General features: G+C 40.2%; 1 protein-coding gene across 1 annotated transcript in view; it reads right to left on the bottom strand.

The window, feature by feature from the left end:
• Positions 1 to 1,130: 1,130 nt before the first annotated feature.
• Positions 1,131 to 20,884, bottom strand: part of SWAP70 (switching B cell complex subunit SWAP70) — a 41,653-nt gene continuing 21,899 nt past the window's right edge. Inside the window, exons 4-12 of the mRNA XM_075048062.1 lie at positions 17,588 to 17,815; positions 13,946 to 14,092; positions 13,568 to 13,676; positions 12,047 to 12,228; positions 8,356 to 8,463; positions 6,609 to 6,775; positions 5,628 to 5,826; positions 3,946 to 4,042; positions 1,131 to 3,222 (exon numbers count right to left, since the gene is read on the bottom strand). Of these exons, the coding sequence (XP_074904163.1) occupies positions 3,113 to 3,222; positions 3,946 to 4,042; positions 5,628 to 5,826; positions 6,609 to 6,775; positions 8,356 to 8,463; positions 12,047 to 12,228; positions 13,568 to 13,676; positions 13,946 to 14,092; positions 17,588 to 17,815 (1,347 nt within the window). The 3' untranslated portion in view covers positions 1,131 to 3,112. The remainder of the gene's footprint in view (positions 3,223 to 3,945; positions 4,043 to 5,627; positions 5,827 to 6,608; positions 6,776 to 8,355; positions 8,464 to 12,046; positions 12,229 to 13,567; positions 13,677 to 13,945; positions 14,093 to 17,587; positions 17,816 to 20,884) is intronic.

Raw genomic sequence — 20,884 nt, 5'->3', positions numbered from 1 at the left:
GGATTGTTCCACCATCAGCAGCAGGCAAACCTGAATCTGGCAGACAAAACAAGCGGACTAAGCCCTCCAGTGCATCTTACTGAGGGTTCAAGAACAGCAGATGCAGCTTTCTACCAGCTTCTGCATAGGTAAGCCTGGCGTCTATTTAAGGCACTACAATGTTGCAAGGCTTCTCAGGGCAGAACAGAGACTACCATAGCATCATCACATTTCATTGAAGATATCCTCACCATTAGCAGTCTCGTTGGGTTTCTTGGAACAGGAGTGCTGCAACCTTTGGGCTCACTGGAAATGATACCGCACCAGGGATGCAGTTTTCCACGCTGCAGTTTCATGAGATGTGGTGACTGACTCACAGCTCTACTCTCTCTTTGCATGCTGTGTTTACTGTAGCTTTAATGGACTTAGTCTGAAGTGGTATTTTTGCTCAAAATGCAATTAGTTAGTTTTTAAACCAACCTCTTCCCCCACTTCTACTATGCAACACTTCACACAAAGCTTTCTTAATTTGTCAGAGCAAGCAGGGACAACAAACCTAAAGGGAGATTTGTGTCATTTCCTCCTCTAATAGTGACTAAGAGATAACCTGAGGCAGACATATGCAGATGACATTTTAACGAAGGGCTGTTTTGCCTGCAGAGGCACATTGTCTGTATGTGCCAAGGTACCCTGACTCCACAGATGTTTTCCCCCCTTAGCTCGCTGGCAAGAGCCGGTCCACCCTTGTCCCAGGCTAGCACTTTAAGCATCGATATGTTACTGTAGATGCAACTGTTCTATCAATTAATTTCCCACGTGGCATGCTTTGTGTTTCAGAAAACAGCTAAACTGCACCCTCAAAATACAGTTATTGAGCAATGCTGTCTGTAATACCTGAGCATTATTATACTGTATCAAGGTGTACCAAATACAAACTGTAAGAGAAGTTGTTCTGTTAAGACAAATTATATTGTATTAACTGTGTGACCATTGCCTTTATTATAGCTTTAATCTAAATCCCATTGATCAGACCATTAAGAGTATATTTCTTCCCTCAGAGTAATACTTCCACCCAATAGTTACTGGATTCTGAACTCCAGTAACCCAAAAGAAACCCATGCAAAAAGAAATCAATTATTCAGAAATGTAAATGACTTTGTATTACTTTATTAAATAGCCAATTCTAAAGAACAGTAAAAAATATGAAAACATGCATCATTTGGTGTTCTTAAAAAAACATTTGTCCAAAATAAAGACTGTTAGAAAAATTAAACAAGTTTAGCCCCAATACACCTTCTGCTCTCCACATAAAAGATGCTTGGTAGTTATAAATACTGTTCCATCTCCTTTAGCAAAGTTTAACAATGTATACATTAGTATTTCTATTGCAGTTTTTCACATTTCTTCTGTAAACATAATCAATTTTAAAAATGCCTTGTTAGCAAGCTTAAGGAACTATTGCTTTCCTGTACAGTAAATACAAATAGGAAGATCCTGGATTTTCCTGCCATTCTAATCAGCACTCCATTTACTGAAACATTAAAGATTTCGATTAGTATAAAAATATAACCAGAGAATAAATGTCTGAGAAGATTCAGTATCTGAGTGAGTCTTAGTTAACAGGCAAATAAAATGCTATTGACTTCCAAAGCTGAAGATCACATCTGTAAAGCTTCTGGTCTTCTGAGATCCAAGTGTCACAATGCTGTACACAAATGCACTGGTTATCCATCTGGAAAATTCACTTCTTACTAAAAATAATTTAACATTTAGCTGACCTAAAAAGCAGGTGCTAAGAGATGGTTGTACAAGTTCAGTGTACATACAAAGGTCAAAGCTGACTAACAAGCCACAACAATGGGCACCTGCTCTTCAGGAGGGGAGACAGTTCTCAAAACATCTGTACACTCCAGCAAGAATACTATTTCACTTGGCAATAGACTGGCTTCTTGTCTGGCGTGGAAGATCTACAAAGCAAAATCACAGACTTGTTCCTTTTCCCTACAGAAACAGAAATAACTGGCTTTGTCCCAGGAGAGAATTATGAGGCAGAGCAGTAGGCTCTTTGGGAAGACTTGTTACTTAGAAATGCTGAAATTATTTTACCGATGAGAATTATTTTCTTCTACAGCACTATTGCTACACATTTATCATTTTTATCTAAAATAAAAGCATAACATTTGGTTTTCCTCTCGCATTTTTTTAAATCTGGCCTCCAATTAAGAATAAGACAAAAGTGCTGCATCTAAAATGGTGGTATGTTATAATCAGATTTCCTGCACAAACATAGCCTTGATGCAGATGGCATTTGGCCTGTATGCGCTATCATCCATCTTCCATTCATCTGCTCCAGAAATCTGTAAGTCAAAACTGTGCATCTTTTAAACTATGAAGAGAACTCTCAAGAGTTTTTTTTAGCGCTTCTCAAGTACGAGACAGTACAAGAACAATCTTGCATGACTATTTTTTCCAAAAGTTTTACAGCAGCATTTTGTACATATCTATTTCCAGTTCTTTTGTTTGGATTCCTGCAAATAGAGGAAAACAGGACACAAAATCGAACCAGCCAGCAGGTACCCAGTGATGCCAGTCTACCCTCACTAAGGGTAAAGCACTAAGCACCATGCAAAGAGCAACAGATGGACAGAGAAAAATAAAAGGAGACACAATGGAAGGAAAGGTAATGCTCAGTCTCAGAGTTCGACAGAACCTCCAGGACTGATTTAGCCTGGGTTTAAATTAAACTAACTGAACCAATGAAACAATTGCTTCCCTAACTTTTTGGAATGAAGGTCACACTGCTTGATTGGTTAGATGCTGTCAGATTGTTACAGGCTAGTATAGATACAACTCTGTCACAAGCTACATTTAAATAGAAATCTTCAGTTGAGAAGTTTTGTATAAAAGAACAGTTTCTAGAAATGTGAGGGAAAACAGCAAGTACTGTCAGACACCACATATTATCATTACTGAGCTCTGAGGAGACACTCCTATGTGGTAAACAGTATTTCCTTTGTAGAAAGGCCCAACCTGCTGAGCAAACTAAGATCTTTATAAGCAAGAAGCTGCTCTATGCAAAGCAGAACGAACAAAGGTGGGCTTCTGTTCATGAACGATACGTCAGCTACCATCGTTACTCAGAAGTGGTTTTTTTCCCTTTCCAGCTCTTTTGTCTTTGCTCGAGTTCAGCTTCAGTGAACGCAGCCGGGCCCCAGTTGGTGATTAAGTGAGGATTCTTGGAGCCTGGAAAATAGAGTGCAATACTTGAAACAGGCGTTTCTGACAGGGACATCGCTCACCCGCTGTCGGTGGGACTGGCTGAGTGTCGCCACGGGATGATTTGGTAAGTGCTGTCTCTTCTGTGACTGGAAACCCTGCCTAACCAAGGAGGGAAGAATGTCTGGGACACTGTCAGTGAAGGTGCTTAGTGTGACAAGTTGTCAACTGCTGCAATGTTTTGCATCCTTATCTCCCAACTTCCCCCTCACCCCAAATAGTAAATGCCTCTTCTTCTTGCCTTTAGAGATGTCCTTGAAGGAAAGCAATCTCTCCACCACTGCATTACAAAGCCAGTTTCCTCTGGGCTGGCACGCTATTAATTAAGCTAAGATATTAAACTTTTCCCCAAAATCAAGTATTTGAGCTACCTCCATGGTTTTGGCCATTAGCATTTATGCTAACTGCATTAAACACCCAAACCATGCAACGTGCAGGTTGATCCTGCTTTGTTTTAAATAAACAAACAATCAAACAATAATAATAAAAAGAATTAATTGTGGTAGTAGGGCCAGTAGAGATAAAGACTTGGAAGTTACCATCAGCAGTTCTCACAAATGGGATATTTACAGGCTGCCATGAAACCAGTAAGCTACAGGAAAAGGCAGACTTCAGTAAATCACTAGATGATCTAAGTGTATGAGACAAAATGAATATGTATTTTTTGAAACGTTTCTGTAGATAACTTACCTGGCTCTATTAGTCGAATTAATCCCTCATGATGAGCGACTTTATCTTTCCAGCTCTTGGTGTTATTAGCTGCTGTTTCCAACTTCTTCTTAACCTCCTGAAATAAGATATAGCCCACTTGAAAACAAGAACAACTTTACTCTGTTTATATAAAAAGAAATACCATCCTTTTAAATCTAAAGACAGAACCACACTAATTCAGCAAGCGCTCAATTTAATGTAGACAGAAGAACTTAATTTCTAACCATCCTAAGTAATTTAGTCAGTTGCTAGCTGTACAAAAGTAAGCTGTCAAAGCAGAATCCAAAAATAACCAGGTTTTACAAGATTCTGTAGCTGCATAAGTAGGGCTAGTCTTCATGAAGATTGAAAGCATAAACCATAGTTTCAAAACAGAAAGATGCATTTTCTGATCCAAACTAAGACCAGCTAGTGGGTATTCCCTCACTATCAGAAATCATAAAATGTAAGCTAGGAAAAGGACCACTGCTGTTACGCCCACGCAAGAAAGAGGTATTCTTCAGTCTAAACCAGTCTTTTGGTCAATTCCAAATGGAATGCCAAATGGAATGAATGTTTAATTATTTCTAAAATAATGAATCAACTATTGCAGTGACCTACTCCATCATTTGTTTTGTGGATTTTTTTGTTTGTTTGGGTTTTTTTATGTCTATTGTATTCAGCAATTCCTGTGGAGTAATAAATGTTTCATATACAAAAACCCTGAGATGTCATCTAAAAAAAAGTCAAGTATTAGGTATTAGCTGAAAGCAATCTAACAATGGTGTTAGATGTAACACCAACATGGTAAGTTGTAAAGTGGCCAGAACTACACCACCTGGGCCCTTGCTTGCAGTCACTGCAGCATTTGTATTCTGTGCCAGTCGAGACAGCTCACTAGCTTGTCCTTCACGGAGCTAACTTCAAGGGCACAGAGACAGCATAAATACACTCCCTAGTTAGTTAAACAGAAATCCAGTCATGTTTTGTTTCCTGACATAAATACACACAGGATCAACACCTCCCTGGCCCTAGAAAATAGCAGCACTTCGGACTCTCTATTCACTGGATTCTGACTCTTATTTCTTCCATGAATACAGCTACTGACCTTCACCAAAACCACTCAGTGGAACAGAGAACAGGCCTGGCATTTGGGACGTGAGGCATTGCTACACACTGAGAATCTGAGCTAATTCCTAGCTATCCTTGACATCAGTTTAGTGCTTAAATACCTTTTTGAGGAGCAAGGGCCTACAGTAGCACATTGTTTTTTCAGCTGTAGAAGACAATATTGCCCATGACATCATCAAAACATTGCAAGAATAACTAATTCAAAAGCATAAGGCATTTAGTTATGACAGCAATGGGACTACATAAGAAGTTAGTCTACAGTAGAAGACAAACATACACAGAGTGTTTCAGGATATGACTGAGCTGACTTGCATGCAAATTGGGACAAAAGAATAAAGGAGGTGATTGTGTCTGAAACATGTCCTTTTCTTCAATTATATCTACTGGTCTAGGCCAAAAAAACCCAACGCATAACCATCCTACCTGTTACTATAATTTTTGTGCCATACTAATCCTTAAAGAAAAGAAACATGATATTGATGAACTTCAAATTCAGTTAAATTACTGAATACCTGGCTAAGTATGAGAGGCTGATGAACAGAACAGCTCACCTCATATTGCTCAAGGGCCTCCTTCCTTTCCAGTTCAAGTTGTTCCAGTTGCTGCATAGCAACTTGAAGAGCCTGTTCCTTTATCATTCTCTGGTTTTCTAGCTCTTGCTTCTCTGCTTCTGTCATCTGAATGGTCTGTTGCTGCTGCAGGTGCCATTTTTCCAGTTCAGCTCTCTTTGCGGACTCCTCTTCCAGTAATCTGCAATGGGGATTGCAATGTTAACTGCACTTTAAAGTAAGATGTATCTATTATGTAGCACATGTGTAGGGAAGCCAAGCTAATTATTTTCTTTCCTTTTTTTTTTTTTAAATATTTGGGAAGCTGGGAAAAAGTTATTGCTTGTTGGCTTGTCTTCAGTGTAAAGCTGAAAATCATGCCAGCAGTGCAAGCAGTCTGCTACAAAGGGCTATTCAGAAAATTTAGTCAATAATGCAAATATACAACACTGAAAACCACAGAAGAAACAAGCATACATAAGTTATCTTAATTGTCTTAGGAAGACTGAATAGCTGAATAAACAAACCACATTAAACAAAGCCCATATGAGTAAGATGAGACTTAACCCTTTATCAATTACAATTTAAACCTGTGATAAAATACAGCAGAAAGTCATATGTACAGTTGCTGCTTTATAAAATACACAATTGAAAATTCTGTACAGAGTGATCTCAGTTTTTCAAGTGCTGACATGCACAACAGCTGATGAAAAACGAGTGTGCCCGCTTTTCTGAAATTGCTGAGCACTCCCACTGCTAAAGGCTAATCAAACATATTAAAAAAATCATAAATACCAGCTTTAGCTTTCATAGCTTAAGGGAAAAAAAATAAATCTATCCTGTGTTTGAACTTCAAGCTATTTCCCCCCTTCCAGCAGCGTGTCCAAGATGCAAACTATCTTTAATACTATGGCACAGTTATTTATTATTGCAGGGGCAGGGAGCGAGGAATTGAAATAAATCTCTACTAGGTCAAAGCCGTACCTGGCTTGAAGTTTTCTTACAGTCTCTTCATCTTGACGTGCCTGTTTCTCATCCTCCAAAGCTTCCTGTAGCTGCTTATACATTTCTTCCAGTTCACGTACTCTCTGTAAATACTGTTCCAGTTCAGATGATTTCTGAGCAACCTGCTCTTCCATTTTTTGTCTTACCTAGCATCATAAATTGAGGACACATATGAGCTACCATTCAACTGAGGTTTTCAATTTTTTAAGGAATTGCCAGGTTTCCCTCAGATTATGTTTTCAAAGACAAAGCTTTTCCTGCTGCCTGCAGAGCAAAACTGATAAAAACAATTCTAAATTTGTAGATGTGTAACTAAGAGCATTTTAAAAAATAAATAATAATACAGGTTACTTACATTGCCTTACTTCATGCAGCACAGGATTTTTACAGGGGTTTAAACCTAACTTCAATCAGTTTCATTTTGTCACTTAGTTTACAGATAGATACACACTAAACTGAAGGAAGAGAAAGCTTGTAGAGTGCCCAGACACCAAGGTCAGGCTGGTTTAAATCACACTGTTTCTACTCCTTTCGTCGGGCAAGTCCTCCTTGGCAGCATTGTATTCCACACAAATCTGGATGATGGCACTGCAACAGCACGGGATGGATAAAGGGGTGGAAATCAGCTAAGGAGGTTGGCTTTGCTAAGAGATGAGCAACTACAACAAAAAACAACAGTAAGGGACAGAAGAAGGTGAGGGGATGCTGCATATCCACAGTCACCCAGTCTCTGATCCACTGTCACTGACGAGAGCAGGAAATCAGGGGTGCTGTGCCACCAGAGACGTCCTCCCACTCAGCCCCTCGGTGTGCTAGGGACAACAGCAGTCAGCTGGCTTCGAACGGTGTCAGGATAAAGCACCAAAACCTTGGCATTCAGCAATACATAACATGCGCTTCACAGAACGTAAGCACAGCTCCTGAAGTCAGCAAGAAAGGCTTGCTGTCAAGTGTGGTAGGACAGCATGTATGCTCCACTGGTCTGCAGTCTGCTTTTCCGCAACTAACCAAAATCCCACTGACCCACAAAAGTGATCGTATTCAGGAATTCACACTCAGCCCATAAGGAAGCACTGTGTCCATTTACGTTCCAAGATGTTCCATCACATCAACTTGACTATTTCTACTTCTTTTTCCAGCTAACAGAAAAGCCTGTTATGCCTGACAAAGCCCTTGAAGACTGAAAATTAGTTCTTTGGAAATTCTCCGTGTGGATTATACTAACGGCGTGGTAAAGCTACAGTATTTCTTTAATTTTTTATGTTTGTGTGTGTGTGTATAAATGTAAAAGAACACACAGTATAAAAAAGCAATAGTTTTAGGAATATATTAAAGTCTGAAAATTCCTAAAATGCATTTTGATTATGCCTGTGTTCATTCTGCATATTCATAGAGTATGTACTGGTCCTCCAGTTCTCCATCTTTGAAAATTGCAAGGATAACTTCAGTCTGCATTTTTCCTTCAAAGAGTCAATTTTTCCCCAATTTCCCAATAATATTTAAGCTTTGAATGCTATACAAATTGTAGGCAAGCTGTTCCAGTTATTTGAATTCACTAGTAAAAATATTTTATTCCTACGTCTCTAATAAATGCAATGCAGGTTGCATTCTCCAGCTTCCTGCAAAGTCTGTGGAATCCTTTCAGTGACTGCCTGTGAGAGAAGTAATTGCTGAACGCATTGCTCACTATGTGTAATCATAGCAAAAAAACACGTGCGCTACTCACCATTTTTTCTCTCTCCAGCTCCAAACTGAAGCGATCTTGTAATTCGACTTGAGTCTGAAGTCTTTTCTTCTCTTCCTCAGCAGCACGAGCAGCTGCTGCTTCCAGTTGCTGGAAAAGAAGGGCAGGGAGTGGGAGGAAGAAAACAAGGAAAAAAACAATTTGTCAAAACTAAAACATTTGGAGGGAATGGAATTTTATTTAACAATTTTTGGTTTTAACAAAAATAGAAGAAACCTTCAAAAGCATTAAGGTACCAACTTTTTTTTTTTAAATGTCTGAGGCTATTCCCAATCTCTAAATCTAATTTTTAATCTTGTTATTTGCAAGACAATTCTAAATTTACCAATGAAAAGTCAATTATCAGACTTCCTCCAAGTTTCCTTTGAGTCTCGCTCTGCACAGCCGATAGAAATCACTATATTTCCTTCTCCATCTCACATGGGATAGAAAACTATTATGGAAAACCACATTGCAGGCAGGACTGCAAAAGAGTCCCAACAGTGAAAACATGCCAGCATGCATAGAGTTCATACAGAAACAGAAGTGAGAAGCACTAAATTGCCATGAGAAAGCAGAAGTGCTGCAAACTTTGACTATAATAAGTGATTGTGCTATTGTGAATCACATCCCTTTAACATCCCCTAAATTGCCATGTAAGGTAAATATAATTCCAGTTGATAATCATCACTCGAAATTAGGGGAAAAATTAGCCTAGTCAGAGCTAAGGCCTAGGAAACAGCTGCTGGTACCTTCATGCCTTCTTGCAACTTATTTAATTTTTTTGCATCTTGATTTCACAAATAAAAGATAGTTGTCACAGTTTTTCCTTTCATCAGGATTTCAACAGCATGCATTTTTAGAATGCATGGAAGGTTAGAAATGTACAAGTACCAGCCAAAACTTTATCAATACTGAAAACAAAAATAATTCTTCCACAGATTTTTCCTAAGAAACTTATTTGATGCTTCAGAGGAAACAGAAACCAAGCACCCTTCTTTTGTAATATGCTAGGCTGGTGAAATTGTTTCCACAGACCTTCAGAAAGAGCGGGGCACCCATCATCTTTAGTATTTTTGGAATGTACCACATGTAAACCACCTTCCCTCACACAACCTAGATGAACTAATGGGATGCCTAAATGATTAAAACCGCCAGGCTAAATTTTTCATTCCTTTAAGTGCTTGTGATATCACTCTAGTCTGAAATAGATGGGAGGAAGGGAAGAAGGCTCCTAGTTTGTTTTTAACCTGTAGAAGATAATACAGAATTGCTCTCCTTTGAAAGGCTTAAATGATGCCAGTCTTTTGGAAGCAGTATTCCTCCTCTGCCAGAACATTTAAAAGCATGTAATTGTAGTCAAATCCAAGATGCCTATTTCAAGTGAAATTTTCTTTTGATTTTCTTCCCCACTTTGAAATTAAACAAACATTGCCAATACTGAGCTGAGAGGTGAACATGCAGAGTCACAGGCAAGGGTGGGTGCTAGGCTTTTGCCAGAGAGCTTAACAAGAAAATACAGTTTGTCCATTCTTTATCAGCAACTTCCTGCTTAATTCATGTCAGGGGACATCAATATCTGGCAGGTAAGGTTACTGGCAACAATTCTGCAGTTTAGGGGAAAGTCCCAAATGTTGGATGCAGGGAGAGCATCAACAGGAACACACCATTCCAGCAGGGGTTAGTTAGCACAGTCTCTGAAGCCCATGCAGGATCCCAAATTGAAACAGAAAGGGTGCACAAGTCTTGTGCATGCTCTCTTGGCAAGAAAAACTTACCTTTCAGTGTGTTCAATGTGTGTATCTCAAAATTCCATTAAAAAATATGAAAAAATCTATTTTAGACAAAGGCTTTTATCCTTCTGAAGTTTTCTACTGCAGTAGCTATCAAAATACAAACCAGTCTCAGAGTGCACTTTGGCAGATGCTGCATAAGTGGTGGCTCACTGCCATTAGGAGCAAATCTAACTAAGCTTTCCAGAACAATTCCGTTTCCTGAACCATTTACAAAGCCTTTTCCTTGAAGAACATTCTTCTAACTAATCAAACACTTTAAGTTCCTCCAACACAGTACCTCCCCACTAATTCCACTTAGTCAAAGTGCAGTAGTTCATGTCAGAGACTAAATACTCTCCTTCAGAAGTCATTTTAATCCAGTCCACTTCAAAAGATGCTTCTTGTCGCAACTCTCTTTAGTTTACCCATTGTCATTTCTACAAAACTCCCTGGAGCCTGTCAACATCGTACTGCTCCTTTGGGGGTGCTTTCATGTTATCTTCCCCCAAACTTTTTCTCAATAAAGTAAGCTCAACACCAACATCCAGCCCTATGATTTCTGTTAACGGGTATACTACTTACCAGTAACTTGCAGGTAACACAGGCTATCCTTTAAAGCATATTTTGCATTCTGAATCTTAAGCACATGGTAGAATATAGATGCTAAAATTAAATTTAAAAAATGGTTTTCCACTGTCAGACTCCATTTAAGACAAACAGAATAATACCCACATCAGTACTGTCAGTGCAAGGTTATTAAAAAAAGACAAATTTCTCCTCACCACAAATTGTGACTTAATGACAAGACTTTTAAAAAGATACATTCTGGATTATTTTATTTGCTTTCTAGACTCAGCACCTTTAACATGTTCTCACAATATTTATAACTTTGCCGCCATCCCCTGCCGCAAAGATCATGAAAGATTTTCTGAGGGCTAAAATTAGTGTGTTTTTCATTTATGAAAACCTCAAGCAATGATGCAGACAGGAAGTATATCTGGATACTAATCAAGTCTCTGTGGAGAACTATTGCAGAGGTACTAGTTGTTCCAAAGCACAAAGATCCATCAGCATGTTCAATCTACTGTTAAGAGTGTGCAGCCACAGCAAAGGCACCTTGGTGTCTCCTGCCAGTCATTAGATTTAGACTAAAAAGCTGTCTACAAGGAAAATAATGTATTCAACAAGTCTTCTGCTAATACTCAGAAATTTCTAAGTCCAATTCTCAGGCTTTTAGAAGTCAATCCAGCATTTACAAGGAACATACATTTAAACAGTTTATAAATGGTTGCTATGTGTCTCAGCTCTATAAATCTCTCCCAAACTACTATAATAAAATTATGCCTATACCTACTCACGAAATCACTTTGCATCTTTGGCATCTTTGTAAATTAAATTTCTATCTCTGAAATAGTCTGCGTGAAGAGAAGAGTTCCCCCACACATACAATTCACATAACAGAACTTTGGAAAACTACATAAGAAAATCTTAATGGAAAGCCCCAAGTTTGACAGACATGTCTGACAGAAAAGAAAAACAAAAAACCCACAAGTCACTGAAAATACTAGACTTTCCAGTCCCCAGACAGCATCCACACAGCTGGGGTTTTCTTTTACACTAGCTTTATAATACCCTCATAAGTACAGGGGACAGGGCTGGGCCACGTGAGTTACGCCGAGCGTGCTGAACAGTCCTTAGAAACCTGCTGCTGTCACTGCGAAGGCTTTATGGCAGGCTCAGCCAGCAGATCTACTTGCTTAGGGGGCAGACACCGTCACAAGCTCACCTCCTCTGGAGGAGTTCACTCAATGTATCTGAACACCTGAACAGGAAATAGATGCCTAATTATACTTCAAGAAGCACAGCACAACCACAGAGATGGAGCTTAAAGCTCGAAGGTCAGCAGCTCCCACTCCCACCTTTCGCACAGTCTCCAGTTCCTTCTGCTTGTTCTCATTAGCTGTTTGCAGTTCTTTCATCTGCCGCTCCAGCTCTTCTTGCTCAGCCAACAGCTTCTGGCGCAATTCTTTTCGTTTTTGGCGTGCTTCTTTGTGGGGTGGAGGGCTCCCTGCTCTCAACAGGCTTACAGTGGTCTGTATGGCTGGAAAGCAGCATGCAAGACAAAGGGAGAGGAAGAGACCACCAGTGAAGGGCAATGCTAAAATTTCTGGATAGCCTTAGTGAATGAATACTAGTGGTGTTGTGTTGTTTTGGGGGGGGGGGGGCAGGAGGTTAATATATTTTTAAATCAGAAATAACTGTTGTCAGTTCTAATTCTCACCAGGCTATGTGTCAACACAAACCAAAAGTGAAAGACACTTGGCTTTCAATATTGGTTGTGTGCCACAAAGATACGGTACGGCAATTCCAATGCGTTATGTCAACTCCAATATTGATTTCTAACAGGTAGTGGACATAAAAGTCACTTGTATGCCTAGGCGCAAAAAAAAAACAACCAAAAAACACCAACCCAAAAACCAAACCCCAATGCTTCAAGATTTCTTACTACGTAGATTCGGTGACTCTAAGCAAGCAGTAAGATGTTATCTAAAATATACATCACTTACTTCCCTAGAACCAACCTTAAACCCTTTATTCTTACTGATACTCCAAGGGAAAACTTTCTCCCAGTAAGAAAGTAGCTCTCATTCACTTATATTCAGTGAGGAAATATTCAGAGGGCAAAACTGAGGAGTGGCGGATGATTTTGATATTTTATTCACCTACTAGAACTGAAAAAAGATCTCCTTTTGGAAGTAAGTAATCATTCGTCATACATCAGACTTTGGTGCAATTAAACACATGCTTTAGGTAAAGAGGGAAGTGCAAATGAAAGCAGACGGCTCCAAATATTTAAATGCCGTACCTACTTCAATGGCATTGGCAACAGTGGGTTTGCAAGGGCTTCTACCTAACTCTGCAAAAGATGCATGTAACTATCACTCAGCACATATCTGGGAAGGTCTCACAGAAGGAGTACCTTCACCATGGGAAAAGAAAAGGAAGCCTCAATTCCCAGCCTTATCCTCAGCTCAGCAAACCATACTACCTCAAGCAAAACTGTAAAAGCAAAGCCAGTATTTTATGATGCTGAAATGAACAAGCTTTCACTTTCTCCTCAAAAGCAACAATTTACAATGATTTCCCCTTCCCTTCCCCATCCCTAGAAGTACAGCCAACATAGAAAACGCAAACAACGATAATATCCATTTCATTTTGGTTATGGCTGCCTAAATTGAGGCACATAAATGACAGAAACCAATTCCCCTTACATGGATCCTTAGTTCTTCCTGAGTCTCGGGCTCCTTAAAGATCCTTTTCATGTGCCCAAAACAGACACCAAAAATCACAAGACCAAGAATTTCAAATTTGAGTAAAGCATGGCTGTAAGACTTCAGCTTACCTTAACTTTCATGTAGCTAAGATTTTTGAAACCTTACCTTGAATCCACTCCTGCTTCTTCTTTTTATCAGAGGCACTGATCTCAAAGCTTTTATCAAGACATTTTATGAGAAAAAGGCATTTCTTTCCATCTTTGTCAGGCAAGGCCTAGAATGGGTAACAAAGGATTAGCCTTGCAAACACTGAAATCTAAGTTACGATGTCAAGCCCCACATATGCAGTCATCTGTTACAGAGCTACAAATAACAGTACTAAGAACCTCTATAAAAAGAGTGTTTATGAACTGTTTATATAAAAAGTAAAAAAATTCTGTTAACGAAAGATATCAGGAGTCCATCCCGCACATGAAAAAGGATTAATTCTTATCTTTAGAGATATTCACAGTTTTTGATGCTGGTTTTTTTTTTTTTTTTTACCTCTACACAACAGTTGCCATCTAGTATGATGTCTCCCTTCTTGTCCTTTAAATCTTCACTTACATAGTAGGAAATAATATTGGGTTTTAGCACAAACCATCGTTCCGTCCAATTTTTCCTTTTATGACCTTTTTTCAACATATAGCCCTGTAAAAAGCAACAGATCAGCTGAAATGCCTGGCCTCTGTTGAACTGCCTGGTCTTTTGGTTATGTGGCCCAAAGGCCCAATAGAGCACACAGAAAAGTTAGCTCAACGCCCTAAATACTTCACCTACACACTTCCATTCCTACTACCAGCACACTGCTAATTGTTTAGCCCATGAGAAACTATTTGCTGTTCTTCCGTCCAGTTTTTAAGTAACTGGGTTATATGAAGAACTGAACAATAATTATTATGTCATTATCAAGTCATTATTATGACTCATCGATCCTCTTTAATGACCTTCACTATTTAATTTTCTTCAGTCAAGCAGGGACATTTGCCATCGCTAAGACTCACCTGTAATACTTTAATGACAGCTGTTATTAAAAATCAGTCCTGTGTGGATGCACACCCCAGTGACAGATGTGGGCCTGCACCTATGCACTGTAAATCCAGCCTGTTACAGGATAGTTCCAGGGACAAAGCAGAAGCACCTCTGTCCTGGGAATGGCTGCACCCTGGCAATACACTCCTTTAGCTGCACCCCATCGAAGAAGCAATCCCATATAGGAAACTCCAGGGAGTGTGTTAGAGAAACTGATAACAGAACCATACTCCTGGCACCTTTACTGGACTAGATACGGGAACCCAGATTTTCCCTTAAAGGAACAGAGTTGTACTTTGATTTAAATAATGCCAAGATTTCACTCATAGTATTTTATTTTTCTTGAAAGATGATCCACTCAACTTTCTATATGAGAAAAAACACTTACAAGCCTTAACAAAACTATTTCAAAAGAAGGAGGAAAAGCCCCTACTTTGTCACTGAGCTTTATACAAATAAAAGAATAAAAATTATAATCTTCTGTAATGACAATAAATAGGGCTGGTATCATGACCAAATCATCCAAGTTTGTCTCTATGGAATATTAACATATCTAAAATATAAGCAGCAATACTAAGCGCAGTTATATTTGTAACCCTGTTATACATTATCCAGGGTGGCTACAGCAATTTAAAAACCATCTCATGGAAAAGAGGGTGCACAGGGAATGATATAATAATTGGCCATTCTTTCAGGCGTTTGATTTTTAGTGGTCTTATCGGGGTGCTGCTGTGACCTAGTCAGTTTTTAATCTAGAGTTTCAAAATTTGCTACTATTTCAGCTATACCTGCCATTTCTGAAACCATATTCCCCAATTACTTACGTAATTTTATCTGACTCCTAACTTTGGAAAAAAGTCAAATCACAGATGAAACTAAAACACCTACATCAATATGGCTATGAACAAGCCATACAGAAAGCACTGTACTCGCCAGATCAAGAGGATTGAAAAGTTGGAAAGGAGACCAAGGAACATTTTTCTCTAATGCCTTTTAGCTATAGCAATTTTGGATACAAGCAAACAAACAAATGTGCTGCAGCATATTTAAGTCAACGGCATCTTTCTGTACAGGTCTGACAGGGAAAATTTCAGGACAGTTGGAGAAGCTCTTTTGTTTATAAAAAACAAACAACAAAGAAACAACCCACACACATTATCTGTGCTCAGCTTTTCTAGCCAGTTAAACGTGGCCAGAGCCAAGGCCATGCCTATTCCCTTGTGCTATCCCACCCCCTTGCTCCAAAACAGGAATGTGCAGAGAAACAGCTTTGTTTGCCACCTCCATACTCATGTCTGAGGTCTGGGTGGTCGCAAAGGTGTGTGAAGGACTCCCACAGCTTCACTCTTTCATGCCTTGCAAGGTTTAAGTCATAACCAGGTGTTTTTCCCCTTCCTGACATACTAAATTTGTTTCCAAAGCCAAGTCAGACTGATATTTCCCCTCAAATTTCTGCAAAATCTTTATCTATTATTTCTGTGCATCAGCTGCTTCTCATCTTTGAACAGCCCACTGACAGCTCCTGTGGATCTTTTCACACACTATCACATGAAGGACACATCTTTCAGAAAACTAAATATCACAAATTTAATCATCACTGCTACCAGCCATAAGTCTTGGAGATCCAGGATAACTGTACAGTAAAAAGGGTAGTATGAGACTTGGCTACGATACAGTATGTCATTAATTAATACCGGGAAGTAATCACATACTGCAATAAACAGGACAATTCTGTGAATCAACAAGGTATCACGGTACAAGCTGTGACCAAACCAGACCTCTGTAAGTCACAAGGGGAACTCCGTTCTCCATGAGGACGGTGACTGTCCAGGAGGCGCTGGGCCAAATCTTGACACAAGCTATTTTTAAGTGTCAAGGAACCATTCAGAAGCACTTAGACATCCTTGAGAAAGAGGCCCAGCCACCAAGAGAGGAAAGAAAGGAGACAGTAAAAAAAAAAAAAAAAGGGGGGGGGGGCGGGGAGGAGAGAGACACAATGCAGTATCAAAACTGAAAAGAAATCTGATTTCCTCACAAGTTTCAAGTGGAAGGACTGACCTGACACTGGTTATTTTATTTTCATGGCATTAAATAGCAGAATGACTTCATTTTGCCCTCAACTGACTGTGTGTGTCCCCAGCCCTCACCTCCAACAGGCAACCAGCAGTTAACAAAAATAGACTTTTGCATTGTTCTGTGGATATTCTGAAAGAATTTCCTGTGCCAAGACCTTCTGATGATTTCTTCAGAACAGCTTAGGAAAGCCTGCCAAGAAAGTCTTTGTTTCTCTCCTCACCAAGAAATCAAAGATGAAAAAAATTCTCTGTCAGGTAAAAGTAATTTTTAAATAGCTCTCTAGGTAAGCTCTGCTGTGACCCCTCAGATCCCCGTGATATTTATACTTCCCATGAAAGAAATGCAGTTTTAAAGCCATTTCTAAACCAATAATCCAGCAATCTGAAGAAACTTAAGATTGACAGAAGTCTGCTAAGAGTATAAAGGCCTTCTTGCGTTTGAGCACAGATAAATAAGTTGTCGGTCACGTAGCCTGCTAAGCAGCAGAAGAAGGGAGAGCGCTCTGGAGCTCTTCTACACCTTTTTGCCCTGTTGAAGTGGGGCAACTTAGAAGCAGACCTTTCAGCTGGAGCAGTACCTTTGTCCAGACCCCCTTGTCTGAATACAGAGGTTATCATCAGCACAACTTACATTTGCTACAATGTAACTGAAACTAGAAAAAAGCATTTTCAAAGATTAAAGAGTTGTCACCACTTTAAGAACTGACAGTGTGTTGCAGCTAGTCTGTCAGCTAACAATGAGTTGATACTACTATAACAAAGGCTGTATTCCAAGTCAGAGCACACTTCTACTTTCTAAAAAACACACTCTCCCAACAAGCAACTCATTCATAATACTGCAACAATTACAACAATCTGAACAGCAGCACAATTTCTCTTTTCTAAAAATAAGCTCATATTAAAGAACCCTTGTAAGTAATTTACCTAATCTTGCCCTGCTCATTATCCATCAGGTAAAGAAACTTCAGTAAAAGTTGAACATTTTCTAATTATCCAATGAATGTTCTACTTTAAAACATTAGTTCTCTGCTGTTCTTACCTGTTTGAGTACATCTAATATGAGCTCATTAAAGACTTCATTGATTGCCATGGACACTGTCTGTCGGTCCATCCCTTTACTAAATTGCCCACTTCCAATGAGATCAATGAGCTCCCATGCAGAAAGACCTTCTCGACTGGTGTTCAGAGCGATCTTGTAATGGTCAAACTGCTCTTGCTGCCAGCCTGCTCCCATTGCTTCGGTGAGTTTTTTAAGTAAATATTCAATCTGTACAGAAATAGAAACAGAAATTAATCATTTTCAGCAGGCATGGAAATCAAGTGTTTCCGAGCTGTTAACTACGCTTCTCTAGAGACTGTCATTACAGCTAGATTCCTACGTTCACATGTAGGCCCCTAAACGTAGGCGGTTTAATTAGAAAGATTTTAGGCTCCCGTCTCCATTGACCTCTTGACTGCCGAGCCCATCCCGCAGCTACTCTCTTCATAGTAAAGAAACAAAGAATTGAACCGGACAGCCTCTTTCAGTATTTCAGATTCCTACGGAACACATGGGACCTTCCCTGCAACAGCTTCCAAACCATGATGACTGAAGTGTGAGAAACCATGAAGTTTCGAAAAGTCTTCTTGTAAGATAAAAAGCAAACAAATTAGAAAAAATAAGAAAAGATGACAGTTTGGACAAGAAGTGAAATGAAAAAGTACCAAGGTATGATCAGGTATCTTAGTCTTCACCTGACCCCTCTTCTCCAGCTCTCAAGCACTCCACCACTGGACACAATCTTGGCAGATGTATCAAGAGAAGTAAAAGAACAAATTTTTCACATCCACATTTATTGTTTCCAAAATAAATGCTCCTTTTCCTTTAATCTTTCATCATTATGTAAGCATTACCAGACACAGGGCAATAACACTAATAACACTAGTAAAAATAAACACAAGAATGAAAGAGGGAAAGAAGCCTGAGTTTCTTCTTTTGTCTGTTTTTTTATGTTGTTTTTAACCTCATCACTGTTAGCTCTTTAAACAGTGCAGTATTCTAAACTAAGCCCATCTACAGCTTTGAGCACATGTAAAACGCTTTTAATGGCTCTTAAAATAATTGGAGAGAGCTGTCCTACAAAGACCTCTACACAATAAAGTAAAAGCCATGCTCCTAAGTTTCTGTGACTGAAGTCACAGGATACCAATTACAGCATTTAACCCAGTTTTGAAGACAGACCAAGCGAACGTGGCCTTCTCCTATTTTGAGTAAGGCTCACTGCATGTCCTCGCCAGCTTTGCAGGGAATGCAACTGCCTTCGACAACCAGCCAAGGCAGACAGTAAAGCCGCCAGCACCCTCCCTAAGGGGGAAGCCTGGGGAGAGGGTGCTCAGTACCCCCGCACCAGAGCACCCTCCTGCACCAGCCCACCGCAGGGACGGGGCAGCACCAGCTCTCCCAGTAGGTCGGTCCACAAAGCTGCAGGCGAGGACTCATCCTGGCTGCCCTGCTTCTCGACAGGCATGCGGGATGCAACAGGGTGGGAGCTGCACGCTGCCCCGTGGAGGTGGAGGGGGAAGGCAACACCATCCTTTCGGGTTCTCCCTGTGCACGTAGAAGTGACATGGATTTCCTTAAGTGCTGCTTCTCTGAAGCCTAGTCCTTCAGGACAGTCTGCTCCACTTTCAGTTTACCTATTTTAGGTGCGGTTTTGGAAACGCTAAGCTACTCAGGAGTCTGAATCCCATTATCAAAACTGACCAAGGTGTACAGTGTGAACGCGCCTCATTGAAAAGTGGTGGAAATCAAATGATTTCTAGGACTTCGTTTTTCTAAACATCTATGCTGGTTTGCCTCTCTGGCAAAACAGAGGTTTGTTGTCTCTGCACTGCTTGAAAACGCAATGTAATTTCTCCTACAGGTAAGAAAAACCCTGGCTGAGAGTGCCAGAGGATGTTTCACCGCAGAATAAATTAACCTTCCAGCTACACCTCAGAGTCACCTTTCAGCTGGCCTAATAGGCTTTTGAGCTCCCAGCAGTGTCTACCCAAGAGATTTGCAAGTACAAAGAAGTAAAGAGGTGTTTTTTTCCCCAAAACATTTCACCACAAGGACTCCCAGGCCCCAAGGTTTTGATGCAGCACATATCGATTTTGTGGCTGCTGCTTCTCTCTCTTGCAACAGGTACAGGCAAATCCCTTCCTTTCCCTCACATCTATGATCAAGAAACACACAAGTGTGTAACTGAACACACTCATCTGGCAATGCAGTAAATTACCAAATTCATCCTACGGATGGGTGGGCTTTTCTTCTTATTTTAGCTCAGTAACTGTTCTTAGTCCTACAGCCCCTACTCCAGTAGCACATGGACTAATGCTACAGCAAAATGGAAAAACTACTTAAAGCTGCTGCACTGTCTAGAGGAAAGTTCCCGCTCTGTCGAATGAGCAGGAAGCACATAAGATGTGGCTCTTGTATCCTCCTTGTCAAGATCGTCTTATGAGAAGACAGGCTAGCCAGGCACAGCATACACCTCCAGGGTGGGTACAGAAGTTGTAAAGAGCATTGCTTTTCCTTTCAGCTTCACCAAGCAAGGCATTTAAGTACTTTTAGCTCCTCATGCCATTCTTACTAGCAAAGATATGGTCTGAACGGAGGCCTCTGCAAAAGTGGCATTCGACCTGTAGACAGGTGCAAGTAACACAGGGTACCAGGTTTGTGGCAGTCAGCAAAGACGACTTTCAGCTCTGTGCTGTGCCCGTCCCCCATTTGAGGAACGCAGCCCCGGGGAGGGCACACCTGCACACCCGCCTCGCCCCCTCCACGCAGGCGCTGCGCCGCAGGACGCGGAGGGCAGCAGGGGCCTCCTGCCGCTGCGGCGCCCGGGCTCCGCTGTGCCATGTTCACCGCTGCTCATATTCAGACTATTCACCAGAACAAGTCATAAAACTGTGCTTCGCGGTGGTTCCACACACAGCGCTGAATCACTGAAGTTAATACACTCACATGATAGCAAGGAAATTTTAGCATGCCCTCCCAAGCAGCCAACATAGAACTTTTACTATATTTCTGTAAAATTCAGTAACCAATTCCTTTAAAAATCTTTAAAATATGCTTTGCTGATTTTCACTCTCCAAAATCCTTAAGTTAAAAAACTAATCCAAGGCTTTTGAGCATCAACTACCATAAATCCTCAGCATTCAGTTAAAGGCAGGAAGCAGCTTACTTCCTACTCCAGACAAGTTTTACAGAAAAAAACAACCCAAGAAAGCCCTTCACAGCATGCAAGAACAGTAGCACTGTAAGCTTGTTTCAGAACAAACCCCCTAAAACCTGGATTTGATGAGCTGAAAT

This window comes from Buteo buteo, chromosome 16 (genome assembly GCF_964188355.1).
Source record: "Buteo buteo chromosome 16, bButBut1.hap1.1, whole genome shotgun sequence".
Lineage (NCBI taxonomy): Eukaryota > Metazoa > Chordata > Aves > Accipitriformes > Accipitridae > Buteo > Buteo buteo.
Note: the sequence above shows the minus strand (reverse complement) of the source record. Positions and strands in the feature narration are given on the sequence as shown.